This window comes from Trichosurus vulpecula, chromosome 7 (genome assembly GCF_011100635.1).
Source record: "Trichosurus vulpecula isolate mTriVul1 chromosome 7, mTriVul1.pri, whole genome shotgun sequence".
Lineage (NCBI taxonomy): Eukaryota > Metazoa > Chordata > Mammalia > Diprotodontia > Phalangeridae > Trichosurus > Trichosurus vulpecula.
The window spans coordinates 20,909,277-20,932,246 of record NC_050579.1 but is presented as its reverse complement, the minus strand read 5'-3'; the positions used below and the strand labels follow the sequence as shown (position 1 = coordinate 20,932,246).

The window sequence follows — 22,970 nt, the reverse complement described above, 5'->3', positions numbered from 1 at the left end:
TGCGGTCAGTCAGGAATAACCTGGCTTCAACCCTTAGTCCTTTCCAAGGTTTTCCTTTCCAAGCTTCAGTTTCCTCATTTGTAAAGCGAGATAACAATGTCTGCGCTGCCCTTCCTTGGGGTTGTTTCATAAGGTTTTGATCACAAAAACAATGTAGAGTCCAACTCTTTAATCTACAGATGGAACCCTGAAGCCCAGGGAGGGGAAGCGACAGTCTGTAGCAGAGCAACAGAGGCCTGGTTTGGAGCCAGATCCAGGGCCCTTTTCATAATACAGCTGACACCCTACTTCAGCTGACTGAGCTCACTGATGTTCAGAGGAATCTGCTCCATAAAGGAGGCTTGCTACTCCCTAGGCAGCAGTCTAAGTGAGGACCTCAGGAGGGTCTCTGTATGGAGTCCTAATAGCTCTAAAAATGTGGACATCTTTCTTTAAGAAGCACAGACCAGCAGAGATAACCAAGGAAGAGAGTAGGGAAAAGAAGGATAAATGGAACTGGGAATAAAGGGATGAGATGCTTCTGGAGACCTTTCATTCTGGGCCTGATGAAGGCATGGTTCTCATTGGTCAGGATCCAAGGGCCAGAAGGTGGGGACTGTAGTGACGAATGATAATGTTTAATCCCACCCTATTCTTCTGATACCAGGACCCTATAGCTCTATTTGGGATCTCACTGGGATCTGGGGATCACTGAGGCTTCACAGCTTTGAGGATCCAGAAATTGTTTAATTTTGGTTGGGGATAGTGCACCCTAGGAAGACTATTTGTTTTTCCAACCCCCTCCCCAGGTTCCAAAACATTCCTAAAACTTGGGATAGCCCTGGGGCTGAGGTAGACCCTGATGTGGCAGCTTTGGGCTGTGCTGGGTCCCATAGGTCCACCTTAGTCCAAACCATATCTCAGGAAGCTTCAGGTATCCTTGGAGCTTCATTGGTGCATGGGATCAGCTTTGTGTACCCCTATGTACCCCTCCAGTGCAGGAGGCTGGAGGGTACTCACCTTATTGTCATGGGGGAGTACAAATGACTTTGGCTTGGTCTGCAGTAGGGGAGGACACCTCTTCAGTCAGGCTGGAGAGCTGTGTTTCCAGATGGGCTCCGTTTGGGCCACAGATGCCAATGCATGCAGATAATACTACTTTGTTCACATGAGACTGGGAACTGGAAGAGACCTCAGAGATCATCTAATCCAGCCCCCTAATTTTACAGAGAAGGGATCTGACATCCAAATGGGGATGGGACTAGGCCAATTCCTCCTCCTTTTCCTTCCTTTATTCCTTCCTTCCTTCCTGGTTTCCCCAATTGTCATTGTGTTTGTCCTTCGTTCTCCAAGAGGACCATGATATCAGGGAAATGATGAAGTGACTTGCAGTTGACTTTGATTTGAGTCAAGGAGGGCTGTGCAAAGTCACCAGCCTCACTTTCTCCTCCCAGTTTCCCCAATACCTCAAAGGGGACTGTCCTAAGCAGTGACTGGAGGCCACAACTACTTGGGAATTCTGGAATCCAAGGATGAGGAGGGGAACCACAAAAATCCCCTCCCTCTGTCCTGGCCTAGGCTGGTCAAAGAGTCAACCTGAGCTGAAGAAACAGAAAACTTTGTTTTTCTGGGAAGCTTCAGAGAAGGGTCAGTAAAGGGGGTCTGAAATGTCGGTGACAGCGGCCCCATGGATCACCTTCTCCCATTCCACCAGCTGCTGCACAAAGCCTCTGTTGGGCCGAATGTTGTTCTTACAGCTCTGCACGTGGGCCCAGGATCTCTGCAAATACAGGAAGAAGAAAGCCAAGTTTTGTCAAGAGCGTGGAGAGCATTGGGGCAGTTTCCTCCCTTGCATCAGAACAAGTGAGATGATGTTCTCTGGTAATATTATTTTTTCAATCTTTTACTTTATTTTATTATACAATTACCAAGCATTTATTTTTCTCTCCCTCTCGACCTCCTTCCCCTGCCCCAATTTAGGAGGAAAAAATCCCAACCCTCTGTAACATACATACCTGGGTACGTGAAGCAAAGCCCTACACTGGCCACATCTAAAAGTGAATGCCTTGTTCTGCGTCTTTGATCCATCAGCTTTCAGGCAGTGTGCAGCATGCTCCTTCCTTGGGCAGCTGGAGGGACAGCTGGCTGTTGCAATGGTCAGAATTCTTTCAAGGTCTGACTGTCTTTGTGATATTGTGGTTATTACATAACTCATTCTGGCGGCTCTGCTCATGTCACCAGGCATCAATCATTTGTTGGCTGCTTCACTGACATATCATTGTTTGAGTTTATGCAGATATCCCCCATGAAGGACCTTATGATTCCACCCTTGGCTTTTAGCGAGTTCCATCCAGGAACAAACCACTTTCACCTCCATTGGACAAATTCAGTGGTGTGTGTTTGTTGATGACCTTTGGGAAATAAGGGCTGTTTTTCCCAAAAGTATTTCCACAAGCATGGAACCTGTTTTATTGTGTTCATTCTTCAAGCCTAGTCTTTCCATTCAGATTTGGTTTCAGGATGCCAGTGAGTCTCTTGGATGTTTGGCCTTCTCTCTGTTTTCTTGATGTGCAATGTGTCTATGTATCTATCATTTTTATCCACTTGGTTCAAGGTGACCACCATGTTCGAGCTCCAAGCCTTCAGTGTCCCTCTTTCCTCAGCATACTTTAAGAACATTATACTTGTGGAGCCCAAATACCATTCTGATATTGTTGGAGAAGGAATTCACGAAATGAAGGAGCTCTTAGCTCTCTATGCTCTTTGGTGGAGCCAGATAAGTTGACCTCATCCATGCCATTCAAATGATTAGTAAGATGTCTTGGCTTGACTCTCTCTTTGATTTGGAAGCCAGACTTACTTCTATTTACAAGCAATAATAATGGATTTCAGCCAGAAACAATGGGTTTTCTCTCAAGACAAGTCATGATTTATGTCAGTTCCTCTTGACATGATGATGATTATGATGATGATGATGATGATGCTGGGGGTATGTTTTAAATACAAACTAGTTTTCCAGCACGCATATCAAGTGCTCTTTAGTGCTTCCACTATGCTTAGGCTTATTTTGTACAGTCCCAGTACATGAACAAGCCACAAGTGTGAGACAGAGTCAAAGGCTTTGCCACAATCACAAAGGCAGCAGAGCTATTACAGCACTTTGGGACGGCTTGTTCAATAATTACCAAACAGGGGAGCCAAGATGGCAGCTGGAAAGCAGGAACTTGTGTAGGCTCTCTCCTGAATCCCTCCAAACACCTGTAAAAATGGCTCTGAACAAATTCTAGAGCTGCGGAATGCACAAAATAGCAGAGGGAAACAGGTCTCCAGCCCAGGAGAGCCTGGATGGTCACCGGGAAGGGGTCTATCTCAAGGTGCCGAAAGCGAAGGGCAGCCCAGCGTGGGCCACACCAGGACAGACCAGATGCAGAATTAGCCAGCTGGAACAGGCCTTGGGGCTGTGAAACAGTAAGCTGTGGCAGTTACCAGACTTCTCAACCCACAAATGCCAAAGAGCAGGTTAGGGGGAAACTGCAAGTTCAAAGCAGTCTAGCTGCCAGCTCTGGGGGTGGAGGAGGTGGTGCAGTGTCAGCTGCTTCCCAAATCCCTGGCTCACACCATGGGAAGAATCTAGCAGCAGATCAGAGCGGGAGTGCAAGGAGCGCTTTGTGGGCACAAAGGCAGATTCTCTTGCTGTGCCCTGCATGGACCTGTATTGCGGTCCTGGTTGGTAGCTCTTGGGGGAGGAAGAGTGCTGCTGGGACAGAGCCTGGGGTGATAGTGGAGTAGAAGTAGCTCTGAAAACAGCAGTGCTTGGACGCTAAAGCTTGGGACAAAGTACTCTCTACTCTACAAGCAGTCATATCCTGATAAAAAGCTCAAGGGTCAGGTGGTTGGCTGGGACCATGAATAGGCAGCAAAAATGAACTCAGACTCAAACACAGACTCAAACTCAAACTCTAGATTCCTTTTTTGGTGACAAAGAAGACCAAAACATACAGCCAGAAGAAGTCGACAAAGCCAAAGAGCCTACATCAAAAGCCTCCAAGAAAAATATGAATTGGGCTCAGGATATGGAAGAGCTCAAAAAGGATTTGTAAAAGCAAGTAAGGGAAGTAGAGGAAAAATTGGGATGAGAAATGAAAGTGATGCAAGAAAACCATGAAAAACAAGTCAACCACTTGCTAAAGAAGACCCAAAAAAATACTGAAGAAAATGACACCTTAAAAAATAGACTAACCCAAATGGCAAAAGAGCTCCAAAAAGCCAATGAGGAGAAGAATGCCTTGAAAGGCAGAATTAGCCAAATGGAAAAGGAGGTCCAAAAGACCATGGAAGAAAATACCACCTTAAAAATTAGATTGGAGCAAGTGGAAAGCTAGTGACTTTATGAGAAACCAAGATATTATAAAACAGAACCAAAGGAATGAAAAAATGTAAGACAATGTGAAATATCTCATTGGAAAAACCACTGACCTAGAGAATAGATCCAGGAGAGATAATTTAAAAATTATTGGACTACCTGAAAGCCATGATCAAAAAAAGAGCCTAGACATTATCTTTCAAGAAATTATCAAGGAAAACTGCCCTGATATTCTAGAACTAGAGGGTAAAATAGAAATTGAAAGAATCCACTGATTGCCTCTTGAAAAAGATCCCTAAAAGAAAACTCCTAGGAATATTGTCACCAAATTCCAGAGCTCCCAGATGAAGGAGGAAATACTGCAAACAGCCAGAAAGAAACAATTTGAGTATTGTGGAAACACAATCAGGATAACACAAGATCTAGCAGCTTCTACATTAGGGGATTGAAGGGCTTGGAATATGATATTCCGGAGGTCAAAGGAGCTAGGATTAAAACCAAGAATCACCTACCCAGCAAAACTGAGTATAATGCCCCAAGGCAAAATATGGATTTTCAATAAAATAGAAGACTTTCAAGCTTTCTAATGAAAAGACCAGAGCTGAATAGAAAATTTGACTTTCAAATACGAGAATCAAGAGAAGCATGAAAAGGTGAACAAGAAAGAGAATTCATAAGGGACTTACTAAAGTTGAACTGTTATGTTTACATTCCTACACGGAAAGATGATGTGTGTAATTCAGGAGACCTTTCTCAGTATGAGGGGAGTTGAAAGGAATATAGACAGAGGGCACAGGATGAGTTGAATATGAAGGGATGATATCTAAAAAAATGAAATAAATTTAAGGGGTGAGAGAGGAATATATTGAGAGAGGGAGAAAGGGAGAGATAGAATGGGGTAAATTATCTCACATAAAAGTGGCAAGAAAAAGCAGTTCTGTTGGAAGGGAAGAGGAGGCAGGTGAAGGGGAATGAGTGAATCACACTCTCATGGGATCCAACTTGAGGAGGGAATAACATACACACTCAATTGGGTATCTTACTCCACAGGAAAGTAAGGGGAAGATGATAAAAAGGGGGCGGGGATGATAGAAGGGAGGGCAGATAGGGGGAGGAGCTAATCAAAAGCAAACTCCTTTCAAAAGGGCCAGGGTCAAGGGAGAAAATTGAATAAAGAGGGACAACAAAGGATGGGAGGAAATATAGTTAGCCTTTCACAACATGGGCATCGTGGAAGTACATGTGTGATCTATGTTGAATGGCTTGCCTTCCTAGGGAGAGTGGATGGGAAGGGAAGAGGGGAGAGAAATTGGAACTCAAAGTTTTAAAAGTTATCCTGCCCTACAAGAAAGTAAGGGGAAAGGGGTTGGGGGGGGGAGTGGGGTGAAAGAGGGGAGGGCTGACTGGGGAATGAGGCAATCAGAATATATGCCATCCTGGAATGGGGGGAGGGTAGAAAAAAATAATTATCAAACAGATGAAGAGTTTCTCTTGTTATCACCTGTGACTTTTGGGGGTGCCCTTTTTGCTTTTCAGTCAATGTATGGTTCTTTTTAAGTGTCTACAGATTTGAGGGATTAAATACTGTGAATGCATTGTATAAAGAACAGAAACATGTAAATGGCCTGCACAGGCCTCTTAAAGCACATGACTGCACTAAGACTTTTGGAACCCCCTGTGTCTGGGGAGCGCGCTGGTGTTCTCATCTTCTGGTAATGCTTTCTCTTAATGAAGATAGGATCAGGCTTCTGTCAGGTAAGATGCTTTGCTAGTCATTCATACATTGCTGTGGTGTACATGAGCCAAGGGCTACAGATCTATCCTGCCCCCCATCCCTTTCCAGGGGTGCAGAACAGCTGGAGTTTCAGTCACCTCCCTTAATAATTTCTGTTGATCATTTATTAATGGTGCACACACTTCTTGTCATTTGATCCAACTCCCAGTTTTACTGTGTTGGACTCTTGGAACCATTTAGAAAACAGAAATGTTCTCCCTACACTTTCTTAGAGGGATCTCTCGCCTGATTTCTTTGTTTCTTTATCCAATGCAGTAAAGTTTTTGCTCAACATTGGATTGTTTTATTCTTTGCCCAGCTCTGACTCCTTGTATCACTTTAACTTTGGGGTTTTTTCTTTCCATTCCTAATTAAAAGAACACAATTTCTGCTATACTTTTATTTTCAAGTTCCATTCTGTAGGTTTCTTTTATGCTGCCTTTGACCAGGCAGTACAGCCTTCAAATTTTCTACCACATGTATGAACTAGATATTAGTGTAATTTTCCAAAGCCCATCCCCAGTTCTCCAGGACTCTCCCAAGTTGCTAATGCCATGGTACTCTTTGTCTCACCCCCACCAGCATTTCTTGATGGCACTGAATTTCTTCCTTAGGTTCAATCCACAGTAATGACTAATGCTTGGACTGTAGTGTTAAGTCCTGAAATGTTCACATACTTTTATGTAACTCATGGTGTGACACATTTTATGTGACACATACTTATTGTGACATGGCAGATTTTAATTTTGAATTGTTCTGTTTTGGTGTCATGGGCCTTCTAGTTGGATTTATGTGGTTATACTCAAGAATGGCTCCTTGAAATTCTGTTCTCAGTATGCTCTTCTTCTTTTCAAAGTCATCTGAGACCCTGGTACAGTTTCTGTCATCTGTTTGGTTTTTAGGTATGATTTCTAAAGTTTGGCTTTCCAGTGGCCTTGGGTTCCTGAACCTTTCCCCTCTTTGGACTTCAGCAGTTCCACAACTTATCTCTTATTTCATCTAATCTAGGTTAAAGGGTAAAGTTATTTTTTTACTCTTGCCCTATATTGGTCAGTAGAATGTTGTTTGTGACTTGGAGCTGAGGGTACTGTTGACAAAAAGCAGTATGGAGCCCTTGTCTATGACTGGTAAGATCCATTTCAAATTTGGTTGATAGGTGAGAGTCTTCATGCCTTTAGTCTATTTCATGCATCCTCATGGCTTTCCTACTTTGCCAATGAAACCTTCTATGTGAATGTGAGCACATTCAGAGTACAACTGTATTACTCTTCTCTTTGTATTCCCAAAGTTTGGCACAGTGCTTTGTACACAGTAAGTACTTAATAAATACTTTTCCCCCCTCCCTCCTTTCCTCCCCTCCTCCTCTCCTGCCTGCCTACCTGCTTATTCATTCCTTGGCATTCAGAACTGTGGGCACTGAAGCCTTGCCAGAAGGTGGAATTTTGCTATTTACAACTTGTTTGGGTCCAGCTTTCCTTCTGGTGGCCAGAGAACTTGGTGAGACACTCACTTGGCTATCCTGTGCCAAGCTGACTACCAAGGGGGGTGGGTCAGCCCACATTCCCCTGCTCCTCTGTTTCTTTGATTCTTACTAGCAGGCCTGGGGTGGGAGGATGCTACATGTATACAAGAAGTCAATACAAAGTAATTTCAAGGGAGACAGTTAGGAGCCATAGGATGAGGAGGGCAGAGACAGGAAAGGCTTCCAAGTAGCAGATCTGGTGAAACAACAGTTGAGTCTTACCCCTATCACTGCCAAGAGAGAGGCTTATGATGGAATGGGCCATACTGATGCCTCTTTCCTAGTGTGTGGCCATTAGGTCAAGACTGTAAGATGGCTAAACTGGCTGGCCTGAGGGGTTGCCTGGTGTAGTGGTCAGAGTGCTCCCTGACCTTGGAGTCAAGAAGGCTCTGGGTTCAAATCCTGACTCAAACACCTACTAACTGTATAAGTGGGGAAAGCTGCCCCTTTCTAGTCTCTGCCACTGACCTGGGCTGTGTCATTGAAGTTTTAACTTGATTCTATCTACACTAACACTTTCCCTGTCTTTCAAAACGCAGAGGGAAACTTCCCAAGATATTCACAACAAGAGAATGTATTTATATTTAGTATTTAATAGTTACCAGAGGCCCATTGATACATGGAACTTAAACCCTATACACAGTGAAGAGGCAAGGGAGGTGGCATATGTATTAGCTTGAATGGATTTCCTCAATGAAACAGAATAAGAAAGTGATGTTAGACCAATAAGGCTCAATTTCCAGGGACTCTGACCACTGCAAATCTCTTCTTCTCTTCCCAAAGAACCTTACAAAAATATACATTATTAACTGGGGTACTGGAAAAATGTCTGCTTATCTTCTAGGGGATAGACCTCTAACACACTGAATAAGATACAGAATAAGTAGGAAGCACGTGGAGTTTTTCATTGGCCAACATAGAACAACTATAGGTTGAGTTTGTTTTGTCTTCTGACAGATACATATATATATATATATATATATATATATATATATATATATATACATATATATATATATAATAAAAAAGGCAGGAATATGGGACAAGATGGTAGAGGACAATGGCCTTAATTTCTTTGCTTACCTTTAGTTCTGGCTTAAATTTATTTGCTTGCCAAACCAGAAAGGACCTTAGAAAGAAAGTGGCCTTTACTCCTCTACCTTCCATAAAATTTTTGTGAGTATTTTTGACATATGCTTATGAAATGGATTTTGGAGGCACCATATCCCCTAAAAGGGTTAAGTGGGAGGTGTAAGAAATTTCCAAAAAAAAAAAAAACACCCACAAAAGAAAAAAAAAGAAATTTCCAACCCTAAGTCAGACAGTTGAAGGACACTTTGCCTGGCTTCTGTTTAGTTCCCCTTTAGTTGGGTATAGTCTCTCATGGTTGGTTGTCCTTCGTTTTTGAAGGGGACCAAAATGACATCACTGTATTAGAGTCAAGTTACAATTCATCTGACTGTGGTTGATCGGACCAATATGAGCTCAGAATGCTCTACCACAGGCTGGGCATAAGTAGTTCATGTGAACATTTTGGGGTGGATTATCTAAATTTGCACATCCCACATTTCTTTTGAGCTGCTTCAATTCTGCTTTGCTCATAGAGCACAGCACCTCCTCTGATGTAGGCATGCCATGCTGAGAGGTCCTGTGTCAGTGTCTTCTGTGTCACACAATCAAGTCCAAAGTTCTCAAGAGAGACCTTTAGAGTGTCCTTGTATCTCTTTTTCTAACCACCATGTGAACACTTCTCCCATGTGAGTTCTCCATAAATAGTCTTTTAGGCAAGCATAGTTTGGCATTTGAACAACGTGGCCAGTCCATTGGAGTTGTGCTCTCTGCAGAAGAGTCTGAATACTTGGCAGTTTAGGTTGAGAAAGGATCTCAGTGTCTGGTGTCTTATCCTGCCAGGTGATCTTTAGAATATTCTTAAGATAATTCAAATGGAAGCAATTCAGTTTCCTGGCCTGGCACTGGTGGACTCTCCAGGTTTCACGGGCATACAACAAAGAGGTGAGCACAATGGCTCCGTAGACCTTCAGTCTGGTAGTCCGTTTGATACCTCTTCTCTCTTACACTTTCCTTTGGAGCCTCCCAAACACTGAGTTAGCTCTGGCAATGAGTGCATCAACCTCATTACCAATGTGTACGTGCCTAGAAAGTACACTGCCAAGGTAAGGGAACTTATCCACAGTATTCAAAACTTCTCTGTTTGTTGTAACCAATGATTCCACATATAGGTGGTGTGGTGCTGGCCGATGGAGTCCATTGGTCCATTGTTTAGGAGCTCCATAACCCAAACAAACTTTTTCCCCCAGGGCTGAGACCCCAGAGAAGGGGCTGCCTGTCCACCTCATGATATTTTTCCTCTGGACTGATGAAAACCACATACTTTCTATGTGGCAAGTCCCCTATTTTCAATCTTAATTTAATTTATTTTGCCCTGATTTTTTTTGGCCAGGATGTCTTTCAAGGTTCCTATATTTTATTTTTAGGCTCCTAGTACATGGTAACTGGCCCATGTGGCCTATAGCTTTTTACTGCACGTGACTTTGGCCATCCTCCATCGGTCCTTAGAGCTGCTGTGGGCCCAATTTTAGGTTTTAACAGTATAACAATAACCCCAAGTAACTTAGTTAACAATCTTAAAATTTTCATAAGTGAGAGTCAAATTGTTTTAGTTGTAAGACAGGGTTAGCAGGGCTTAACAAAATAACATAACTGGTTTTAAATAATTTTTTCCACTGTCTTTTAGTTTCAACAAAATTCGGATTAAAAATTGCTTTGTCTAACACCACTTCTGGCTCACAATGGTCACTCAAATTTTAGAATATAAGAGAAATCTTATAGTGTTAACTATTAGGCCAAAATTAGCGTGAGCAGCAGAGAAATGATCCATACTTTGTTGCATCTCAGCTTCAGAGGCTGCATTGAGTGCACAATCATCTGTGAACAAAAAATCATGCACCAACTCTCCCTCCACTTTAGTCTTGGCTTGTGGCCTTTGAGGTCTCTCATAGCTTCTGTTTATAACTAAAGAGCAGTCTGTCTGCTATCTAGAGAGGCTTTCTAGTCAGCACATCCTAAAAGACAGAAACAGAGATAGCTGTCAAGTGACCCTCAAGAAGTGAAGACAAGAACATGTTAGCAGAGAGAAGTTCAGTGACCAAGATAACAGGAAACACCACCACCAGAGTGATGTTCTTCAGAGATGACACTCCCAGCAGGGGGAAGTATAACCTTACCAGGGGGTATCAGAAACCTTGAAAACATTAAACGTGTAAGGTACATATATTCTCTGTATGTGTATATTTTGTGTGAAGATCATGTGGTGTTCCCTATGTGTACATGGAAAGGATTTTCTGAAGAAAATGACTTTATTTACTAGGATATTTGCTATCTTTTGCTTGAATTAATATGTCCTTTGGTTCACTGATAAAAGCAGACACATTAGTAAGGGCTCAAAACTTGTTCATCTTGAATGAGTCTTACCCATAGAGTACCGTGAACCTGGGGTAGATTTTCTAGTTATATAGGTCTATAGTTATGTAGAGTTTTGACCAGGATAGGGAGGAGAAAAGTTTCCCAACCTTCTAACCAGTCCCTCTGATTTCATGAAGAAAAAGTGTTGGAGCTAATAAGCTAGAACGAGATCCTATTTCACTTCTACCTGTGCTTGATGTACCTGACAGACCAGTCTATTGATTGTCAGATGAGACACATAGATGTAAATGTAGGAGTATGCTGGAGCCAGCTCCGACCAATTTGTGAAAAGCCAATTTAAAAATTTCATTGTGCTCAAATGCACCTCAGAAACCAGCAATTGCTACAAATCAGGGCTTGGTTTATTGTTTTGTTGGTTGTCTAGATTTAAGAAAGTGTTCATAATACAGATTAAATGAAAAGTATGCGTGCATATATTTTTATTCTGAGAGCCTGACTCTTAAGCATTTGCCAGCACACCCCTGTATCGCCCTACAAACATTGCTTAAGCTCGGTAGGAGAGTTCTAGAAGGCTCATGGGATGAAGTCATCGCCATTCTAGAGGATAATAATATTAATGACAATTATTATTATTATTATCAGCATCTATCTAAGCAAAGGGCAGCAAAGGGCTTTACATCCATTATCTGATTGGAGCCCCACTACACCCCTGCCTGTGCTCCAAGGAAAAGAAGGAAGAAAGCAGAAATGTTGCTCTACGTACCTTTAAGGATTCTCTATTCCGATGCATGAGATAAGCCAAAATCACAGTGCAACTGCGACTTATTCCCTGGGTAGAGAAAACGAGGACGACAGAACCAAGATGAACATGGGCATCTGAAACAAAAAGAAAAGGCACATTAGTTTTGGAAAGTCAAATGCTACATTACCTTGGTTAAGTGAATCGTCTTACGTTTTGTTTTTGCAAATTGAATGTACTCCCTATGTCATGTACATGTACAATTATATGGTGATAGGACCATATATCCAGACATGGAAAAGACCTTGGAGTCCATCCAATCCAATCCCTTCATTTTACAGTGGAGGAAACTGAGGCCCCGTTTACCCAAGGTCACACAAGTATTAAGTGTCAGAGGCAGAACTGAACCTCTGACTGTCTTCCAAGTATCTCATCACCCTCTGAGACTATCAGCTCCATGAGAGCAGGGATGGTTTCTTATCTAAGCTTTGTATCTTTTCTACAATGTAGCAAAGTACAATTTATTAAGCAGAGTAGGTCTTTGTTGAATAAACAAACGAATGAATGAATGGATGATCTGTGTTGATTCTGGGAAATCACATTTCCTTTCTATCCTGGGAAATGGCATATGAACTTTCCCCATAAATAGATTCTGTTGTGACTCCCCTCTGATGCACAGAAGACATGTGGGGAGGAGGGGCCACTGCCCTACACTTGCTTAGTTAAATGGTGGGGCTGAGCAATGGGCAGGAGCTGAGAGCACATAAGACTTAAAATCTCAGTTCTTTGAGAGCATAGGAAACTTCCATGACCTCTATGAATTCAAGTTAAGTGCCAAGGAGGACTGGCTAAAGGCATGCCTGTCTTTGGAACCTGAACAACCAAACAGGATTGGTAAGATTACCTTTGTCAGCATATAGGGATTGCTGCTAAGCAGTAGGACCCGATATCACCAAGGCCTTGTAGTTGAAGACTGGGGGTCCCCAGGCAAAAATGGCAGAAAACCCAAAGGTGCAGAGCCCCATGCTGAATTGCATCTTCAGTTTCCTTCCAATGCAAGGGTTACTCAAAGGATTTGTACTCATGGAGGGAGACTAGGAGGCTGGTTTGGGTTATTAGAGCCTCAGTACTTTCCACACTCTCTTTTAACGGCACCTCCATTTTCAAGTTTAATAATCAATAAGATTAATAATCTCAATAGTCTTTAATAAGTAGATGTAGTCCTGCACCCACCCCCATTCTTTTGAAGAGGTGGGGGTCTATGGAACATTGCATATGACATCCCCATTAGGGGTGTGTGAAATGATGGGTGAGCCATCAAAGGAAACTGAAAATGAGCAGTCAGGTGGGTAGGAGGAGAATCAGATGACAGCCGTATCCCAAAACCAGGTGAGAAGAGAGCATCCAGGAGAGGGTGCTCTTCAGGGTCAAATGCAGCAGAGGCTCCAAGGATGCTGCATCTTTTCCTCCCTTTTCTTTTCTTTTTTTTTTAATTTTTTTTTTTTTTTTTTTGCTTTTTGGCAGGGCAATCGGGGTTAAGTGACTTGCCCAAGGTCACACAGCTAGTACATGTGTCAAGTGTCTGAGGCCGCATTTGAACTCAGGTCCTCCTGACTCCAAGGCCGATGCTCTACTCACTGCGCCACCTAGCTGCCCTTTTCCTCCCTTTTCTTTTTCTTTTTCTCCCTCATCTGTATTCTCCTAGCCTTTTATCAATTTTGATCTTTGCTTCAATAAGTTGGTGGTCGGGGTCCAACTGGCTGATGGAGGGACGACTCTCACAGAAGTAATGTCATTTCTCATCACTTGAAATATGATCGATTTCTCTTTTCATGATGTCGTTCCCTATACAATAAATCCAGGCCTTGCTATTCTTTCTCAAAGGAAATACTTGTGATGTATAAATGTGAAGCTTCTCTACAGTCTCTGTGACTTCTGCTGGTCCTCACTCCCTTTATTCATATTTTCCAGTGTGTTCAGCACTGTCCTCACCTATTCCTACCTTTGTATTGATGTCACCAAGTAGCAAAGTTTCTGCTAATTTAATTGGGGAGAGCGTGACCAAGTCCTTGATATGATTTCTCCTCTTGTCCCTTGTTATAGATGAAAGTGCACAACCTGCAATTGCTTCCGTGGTCTTCTTTCCAAATCCTTGTCACAAGCACTGCAATGTAAGATGAACAAATGTCCTACAAAAGGATATTTCTTCTTACCTTTGGGTACCCAAAAAGAGCAACTCTACTGACTCTGCTAACTGCTTTATTTGTCTCTGCAAGAAGAGCCTATGGCCAGTCCTATCATTCTGCTGCCATTTTTTTCTGTCTTCTGGTTTCTTTTATGGCTAGAATGTCAGGATGAATATGACTCAGTTCCTCCAAGAGCATATTTACTAATCAAGCCTTGGATCAGGTTATCTTACACTTGGAGTATCAATGGTTGTCAATCTTTACCGAGAGTCTAAACACTGTATAATTCTTTTCCAACCCTTTGCCATCATCTCTTAACAAGAGGAAGGGAGCCAGATGAGAATCAGGAACATTTTGTACTTTTCTTTGTTTCCTGGTATGATGGGAATGGTTTAGCCTATGGGGGCCAGTCCCTGGGGCATGTGCAGATATTCCTGTTCTGGTTCCAGTGTAAGTGACCATGTGGACTCGAGAAGCCCATTTCTATCCATGACCAACTCAGGAGTCTGTAACTGGAAATGATGGAGAGTTCTCCAAATGGCTGATGACCTCAAACCCAATGGACATACAAAAGGGGCCTCACGCTCTCCTTCTCTCGATTTCCTTAGTGACTGCCAGGACATGGGACTACTTTGAGAGCCAGGCAAGGAGAAGAGCATTGCCCTGTTTCCCACCTGGTTGTGAGCACCTTTGACTTCTTGTATTTGTTTTTTCTTGACCCAAGTTGAATGAGCATTAAAGCATCCATTTAACCTTGTGAGTCTAGGAGATCCTGTCAGAGATCCCATGACTGGGTTGGAATGGTGGTGGCAGTATGGTACAGTATGGTCCACCTGAGTGGTAGTGGCTACACAGCTGCGGAGACGCCTATACCAAGTAGACAGATACATGGAAGGCAAATGGATGAAGACTGACAGTCACTTGGGAAAAGGCAGCTTTAAGGGACTGAAATTATTTTGAAAAGAAATGGAAGCTCTGAATTTGTATTGGAATTGGATCCCAACCCACTGAGCCCAGCAGACAGGTGAGCTTCCCATGCGTTCTCCTCACACATACCTCACTACCATTGTGCTCTCCTTACACTGCCCATAGATCTTGTTTATAGTAGGAGTCGGTCAGCTACCCTCAACCTGGTTTAGCCCATTTGCTGAGACAGCCGCTGGGCATGCTACGACTTCTTGGAGCCACAAGTGAGGAGGAGGGTAAGTGACAGACCTCAAACCCATTGTGAGTTAGGGAGATGTCTACCACAAGCACGTGAAGACTTTCCCCAGCAGAATGAACAGATGAGAACGATTTGTTGCACAGGCCATGAATATAACTGAAGCAGGCACTATGGAGTCGCTTCAGTGATGTCTGACTCTCCGTGACACCATTTGGGGTTTTCTTGGCAAAGACATTGGAATGGTTTGCCATTTCTTTCTGTGGCTCATTTTACAGATAAGGAAACTGAGGCAAACAGGGTTAGGTGACTTGCCCAGGGTCCCACAGGAAGATGAGTCTTCCTGACTCCAGGCCTGGCACTCTATCTACTTGCACAACTCTGTCTCACTTAAATACAATTCACATGCAAGTCAAGACATGTCACACAGTAATGTCACTGGTCCTCTTTAAAAATGAAGGATGAACAATAACAACGTGTAAGAGTATGTCCAGTAGGGGCACAAGAGCCACAGTGTTAGGAAAAATGTTCCTACAGGGCTATCGCTAGAACCCAGAGAGTAAGAAGTGGACATCCTTCTGAGACATCTAAGCCAGAAGCATGACTGTGGGCTGATGGGATAACCCAGAGCAGATGCTACAATGGGTTATCATGGCCAAAGAAGTAATCCCCAAATGGCCTTGATCAGGTGGGGAATGAGCATCTCCACACTGAGCTGGGATGGTCCTCAGAAAGCCTGTGGCCAGCACTGCACTCAAAGCATTTAAAGCGAGAGAACTGCGGCTGAGAACTGTCTTCAACACCTCCTGGCAGCCATATGGCTTTAGAGAAGGCTTTTGTGGGGCTGCAGGACACGTCGTTGTGGTTTAGCTGTGTCAGACTCCTTGTGACTCTATGGACCATAGCACACCAGTGCTGTCCATGGAGTTTTCTTGGCAAAGATACTGCGCTGGTTTGCCCTTTCCTTCTCTAGCAGATTAGGCAAACAGAGGTAAAGGCCCAGGGTCACACAGCTAGCAAGTGTCTAAGGCCAGATTTAAACTCAGGTCTTCCTTGCTCCAGGCCCGGTGCTCTATCCTCTGCACCTCCAGCTGCCCTACATCAAATTCACTAATTCTCTTTTGTTTGCCCTAAGCCCCAGTGGAGGGGGGGGAATGCCCCCACAGCATTTAAAAGAATCTTTTTCTCTCTCTGTGTGTATTTTATACCTTTTGCCTCCCCTGCTGTTGCATTTGTGCAAGACATATGTACACAGAGCAGGGAGACCACAGTCAACCACTGTATCTTAGAGGAAACTGTAGAGAAAAAAGCAGCAGAACATGAAGCAAAGGCCAACTCCTAGGACACCGGGATGGCGAACAGGATGGCCTCTCCAGAGAGAGAGTGCGAGAGGGGGCAGGGAGCCAAGGACCAGGAATCATCGGGTCTGTCCTCAGCAGCACCACATCCGAGCTCCAGACAGCCTGGCTGCCGGTCCTGGGTGGTGAGAGGGTCATGACTCATTCCTCCTGATTCTCTGGCTAACATTTCTCAGACAGCACTGGTCACAGAGGCAGATACATCCCCATCCACTGAGGCTGCTCTTGCAATAGTCTGCTGCCCTGCCAAGGCACTACCCTTGTGACGGGTGCCTGGGGGTGGTGGCAGCCCCACCATGCCCTCTCCCTTCCCACTATGCCCCATTACATTCAGTCTGTGTGACTGATGTGCTTCCCTCCAGCTCCCACTGTCTATCTAGGGTCTTGTTCCAGTGAGGAGGCTCCTGATCTGTCTTCTGCCAGGAATGGGAAAAGGGAGCTTCTCCATCAAGGAGAGAGACTGACTCCCTGGGGGACCAACTCAGGGGATGCCTGGGGACTTCTGCATGCCAGCAGACACCGTCTCCAGCCTTCTACTACAGTGGCACAGCTTTTCACTCCACATTTGGGACAGAATACAGGCCATCTGAGGTAACGTCTTCCACCGCTAGAGACCAGAACAGTGAGCAAATCACAGCCCCGAATGACTTCTCCTCTGGGCTTGTGTGGCCCCCCACAGCCACACTTACCCATGAAGTGAGAGGCATGCCGGAAATGGGAGAAAAGATCCTGTTCTGGGGAGTCGGTCACTTGGATATGAAGAAGTTTCTTCTCATCTCCCTCAAAGCTAAAGAAAAGAAATATATAGGAAGTTGGTTAGACTTACCTGCAGTTGTTAGCAGCGTTAGATAAATTCAGCCACATTTATTTTAAGATCTATTTGGGAGAGGCAGCATAGTTTAGAGGAGAGACCTGGCCTCAGAGGGAGGAAAACTCCAAACCCACCTCTGACACACACTGTCCTTGGACCCAGGAAAAGTCACTTCTCCCAGTCCCTAGGCAGCTCCATGAGGCTCTGGGGTGCACAGCAAGGGTCAGGCTGCATTGACAGAGTTTTCTCACCATGAGTTTCCTTCGCCAATGAAATCATGGGTCTGGTCCACCCCACCCCCTCCAATGTATAAAGCACCTGGGCCTCCTCTCTGGACTCTTAGCTCAGCACAGGGTCTGGCACATAGTAGACACCTGATAAATACTGATTGACTGATTGATTGATTCCAGTTTTTCCTCACCTGCCACAGCATCACCCTGGAGAAACCTCTTGTATGGGGCTCCTTCTCCCTTCCTTCCCAGAGATCACTGTTTTAGGAAGGAGCCCAGATATGCTTCACTCAATCACACCTGGGCTCTTCCTCCTTCTGCATATCTTCCCCCTCTGCTCCTCCCCAGCCAGCTTTCCTGTTCCTCTTTGTGGCTTGTCTTATGTCCCTGAGGATAGGGTCTGGCTTGCTTGTTTTATTTGTAACTGCAACACTTAGCATTGTGCTTGATACACAGCAAGAGCTTAATAAATGCTTAGTCGGTCTCTTTTCATCTGTCTCTCTATCCATCCATCCTTCTGTTTGTCTGTTGTCTATATGTTGGTCTGTCTGTCTCTTTTCATCCATTTCTCTCTCTATCCATCCACCCTTCTGTCTGTCCGTTGGCTATATATTGGTCTGTCTGTCTATCCATCTATCTAGCTCAGGGGTTCTTCACCATCTCATGTCTTGGTGAAGCCTCTGGACCCTTCTAAGAATCACCTTTTTAAATGCATAAAATAAAATGTATAAGATTACAAAGGAAACCAATTCTATTGAAATATGGTTATCAAAATATTAAGACAACAACCACAATGACAAATTTATAGACTTCCTGAAATCTATCCATGGACTGTGGATCCCATGGCAAGAACCCTGATCTAAGGCTGAATGAGAAGGGCTGTGTTCTCACAGAGATTACAGTCTAGTAGAGGGGAGAGAGGACTGTACAGAAGTTAAAAATATATTAGATAGAGTGTGAAGGTGCCTGAGAGAGGTACAACCAAAGTGTGATGGGGATTCAGAGAAGGGACCTCCGTATGTGTCTATAAGGAAAGGGCAGCATTTGCACCGGGCTTCGAAGGGTCTGGATTTCAATTCAATGACCATCACATGCCTCATGTGCGTATGGCACTGGGCTGGGCACAGGGTGATCCAAAAGTCTCTGGATAGTTTTAAAAGCACTCAGATTTTTGGGACTCTCTGAATATCCAAGTAACTACAGTACAGGTTAGAAACGGATGACTCGCTAAGAAGAAATGAGACCGAGTCGCTTGAGAGGGCAGACTAGGGAGCGCCTCTTCCTAGCTGAGGGATCAGGAAAGGCAGAATACGAGCTGAGGAGCGGAGGCGGAGAAGGACATACACAGCTACGAGGTCAGCACACACCTTCTAGTGACAGCGGGCAATGCGGTGGTAACAAAGGCCTTTCATACAACATTGTAAAGTTTGCAAAGCGCTTCACAAGGATCGTCTCCTTTGCTCCTCCCAACAACCCTGGGAGGTAGGTGGGTGCTATTATCATCCCCATTCTACAGATGAGGAAACTGAGGCAGGCAGCCGTCACATGACTTACCCAGGGTCACACAGCTAGTTAAGCATCTGAAGCTGGATTTCAACTCGGGTCTTCCTGACTCCAGGTCTGCCCTCTGTGCACTATGCTTCCCAGCATGCGCGAGGACAGGACGAAAGCAGAGATCAGTGAGCTATTCGGGCAGGCTAAAAAGTCATCCCAGCCACAGACTCCGAGACAACGTTGGAAGAGACCTCAGTGACCATCAAGGCCGAGGCAGCACTGTTCAGGAATCTCTCTTCAACATCTCCAAGGGGTCATCCAGCCTTCACATCCTGGGATCGAGGACAGTCCCTGGCAACCACTGAGTCCAACCACTTCATTGTGCAGATGAAGAAACTGCAGCCCAGAGCAGGGAGGTCATTTGCTGGGAGAGGTCAGAGGTTATCCTCTGGCTCCACAGCTGACTTCTCTCTCCAGCGAGCCACGGCACCCTCTCCATCTCACGACAGTTCATTCCACTTTGGGACAGAAGTAAGTGTTAGAAAACTTTTCCTTCATTGAACAAGATGTGCTTCTCTGTAAATTTTCTTTTTCCAGCTTGGGGAGGAGAATCAAGCAAAATGGGTTGACTCCCTCTGCCTCATCTCAGACTTTCAGACTCTTAAAGATAACTCTCTGTCCTATCACCTCCATCTCCCAAGCCTTGCCTTCTCCTGACCAAACGGACAGCATTTTTTCAACTAATCTTTGTATGGCATGGTCTTGACCCCCTTCATGATCCTAGTCATGAACATGTTCTTCCGAGCACGTTCCATGTTACCAATATCCTTCCCAACATGTGGCACCAGAACTGAATACAATGCTCTCTGGGCAGTCTGTGCAGGGCAGAGCATTGTGAGAGCGTCATATCACATGACTCTCGAGGTCAGCCAAGGCTGCCGGCCCCTTTTGCCTGCCATATCACACTGACTCGTATTGAGTTTGAGCACTTGCAATGAGTCTACTGACATCCCCAGATCATTTTTACCTAGATGCTACCTAGCCATGCCTCCAGCATCTTCAGTTTGTACTTGTGCAGATGACTTTTCTTTTTTAGAGTGTATGACATTGTATTTATCTCTATTAAATGTCATCTTATTAGATTTGGCCTCCTAGATCTAGCTTGTTGAAGCCTTTTTGGCTTCTAGCTCTACCAGGCTAGAAACCCTGTCCAAAAAAAGGAAATAAGTTATTCTGGTTGGACTCATTCTTGATGAAGCTGTGCTGGCTCTTCCTTTTCTAAGAGTCCACAAGTGAAGTGTTCATAATTAAAGAGTTGTTCACAAACATACACACATGCACATATACTTAAATATCTATAATCATAGTCATATATAGACATATACATTCACATGCATCTGTATAAGACTGTACTATGCTTATTTGTCCTCTGTTTCTCTGAGGGTGGATAACGTCTTCCTTCAGAGGTCCAAGTCTTTCCGTATTTTTTAAGTTCACCAACTCGTTTCCTGTACCACAACAATATTCCAACCTTATACTGTCTAGTTATTTTAAATAGTCTAAAACAATATTAATATGGCTGACATATGGTGTAGTTTCCCTATTTTTCTTTCAATTAAATCTATTTCAGCTTTAACTTTGTCTGAGATCATGGTTACCACCTCTGCTTTTTTTCCTAATAAATTTGACTCCTGATCTTTATTTTCTGTTTATGTGTATCTCTTATTTCCTACCCTTCCTGATTCCTCTACTTTATTTCTACCTGTTACCTATTACTTAACCAACCCTACCACCAGAGAGCCCTCCCTTATCCTCTCCCCCCCACCTCGAAGTCCCTCTCTTATCTTCTCCCCCCTCCCTATCCCCTATGCCTTCTATTGCTTTCTGAATTTAGATTTTTATGCCCTTCTAGATACATATGTATTGTGCTCTCGGTAACACACTCCTGATGAGAGTAGGGTTCCAGAATTTCCAGCCCTCCTCCCCCAACTAATTCCTCTGTGTCCGTTCTTCCTCTCACACCTCATTTGTATGATTACTCTTTTTACTTTTCCCTAAATGTTTTACTTTTCGTATTGCATCATATTTAACTCTACCCCAATCTTTCTTTCAAACTACCCAATTACTGATAACAATCCTAGACACGCAGTTTACCTTTCCTCATATAAAAAGTAAACAGTCTGTCCTTATTGAGTCCCTTGTAATTAATTTTTGATGTTTAGCTTATATTTCTCTTGGATCTTATATGTGAAATTTTCTATTGATTTCAGGTCTTTTTGCAATGAAATCCTGAAAGTCTTTGTTGTTGTTGTTCAGGATCATACTTTGCTTTGCAGGGTATTTTTGATGATATTTTTGGCTGCAACCCCAATTCTTCTGCTCTTCATAATGTTCCTAGACCTGTTGTCTTTTAGGGTCGCTGCTGCTAAGTCTTGGGTAATTCTAATTGTGGCCCCACCATATTTGGTTTGTTTTTTTTTTTCTTGTTGCTTATACTATTTTCTCTTGAACTGGAGATTTCAGAATCTAGCTATGACATTCCTGGGGGTTTTTCTAGTAGGATTTCTTTTAGGTGGTGATCAGTGGATTTTTTCTATTTCTACTTTCCCCTCTTGTTCTAACACTTTAGGACAATTTTCTTTATTTCTTGTATTATTGTATCAAGATTCTTTTTTGATCATAGCTTTCAGGTGGTCTGATTATTCTTCTGTTTTCTCTTCTTCATCTGTTCTCCAGATCAGTTGTTTTTCTTCTGAGAGGTTTCACTTTCTCTTCTATTTTTTTCATTCTTTATATTTCATTTTGTTATTTCTTGGTCTCTTATAACTTCACTGTCTTCCCCTTGCCCAATTCTGATTTTCAGGCAGTTGTTTTCTTCCTGAAGCTTCTGGATCTCCCTCTCTAGCTGGTTGACTTTTTCATAATTGTGTTCTTTTATTATTTTTTTTCTTAATCTCTCTCATTTGATTTTTAAAGTCTTTTTAAAAGTTCTTCTATGAATTCTTTTTGGGCAGATGACTATTTGATGTCACTCTTTAGGGTAGGGGAGGCTTTTTTTTGCTTCAAAATCCTCCTCTGATGATGGACTACAGTCTTCTCTATTCCCATAGTAACTTTCTGTGGTTGGGTTCTTTCTCCTTCGCCTGATCATTTAAAAAAAATTTATAGTAGTTTGTCATTGTAATCACCTCTAGTCCTGGAGTATTGGGGATGGTGTTTCTGGAAGAATTCCACCTTCTTCTAAGTATCCACAGCCAGCTGTGTCCCTGCCCCACTACAGCACAGCTGGGCTTGGCATTCCTTGTCAGCAGAGGTTCCCTCAATCTTCCCCCCTCAGAGCCCAACCCCCTACACCATCTGGGAGGTGAAAATTCCTGTGGCTGCTGCTACCTTCCTCCCTGAGGAGGCTACCACCCAACCCAGCTAGAATGGGCTCGAATGTTGTTTCTGAGGAACTACCTTGGAGGTGTTGGAGGTGTTTACACTCCACCCACCAGACCTCAGTCCTGGGATTTTTCTTCCTCTTGTCCCAGGGGGACTAATGGACTACTGTTCTTCCCCAATTCTTGTTTTTATTGCTCTACATTTGCCCTGAGGTGCTGCTTTGTTTTGTTTGTGGGGGAAGTCTAGAGAGCTTGGAATTTTCTGACCTATCTTGTCATCTTCCCAGAATCCTCTCCTCTAACTAAGCCCTTTTGATAGAATTTAGGGCATCTAGGTGGCACCACAGTGGGTAGAGAGCAGAGCCTGGAGTCAGGGAGACCTGAGTTCAAATTCAGTCTCAGACACTTACTAGCTGGGGGTCCCTGGGCAAGTCATTTCACCCTGTTTGCCTCAGTTTTCTCATCTGTAAAATGAGCTGGAAAAGGAAATGGCAAACCGCTCCAGTATCTCTGCCAAGAAAACCC

At 43.7% G+C, this 22,970-nt stretch overlaps 1 protein-coding gene across 2 annotated transcripts in view; it reads right to left on the bottom strand.

The window, feature by feature from the left end:
• Window positions 1-1,627: 1,627 nt before the first annotated feature.
• Window positions 1,628-22,970, bottom strand: part of STYXL1 (serine/threonine/tyrosine interacting like 1) — a 57,527-nt gene continuing 36,184 nt past the window's right edge. For both annotated transcript variants that reach the window (XM_036769149.1, XM_036769150.1), the window contains 3 exons: window positions 17,217-17,314; window positions 11,846-11,958; window positions 1,628-1,759 (listed from right to left, as the gene is read on the bottom strand). In XM_036769149.1, the coding sequence (XP_036625044.1) occupies window positions 1,628-1,759; window positions 11,846-11,958; window positions 17,217-17,314 (343 nt within the window). The remainder of the gene's footprint in view (window positions 1,760-11,845; window positions 11,959-17,216; window positions 17,315-22,970) is intronic.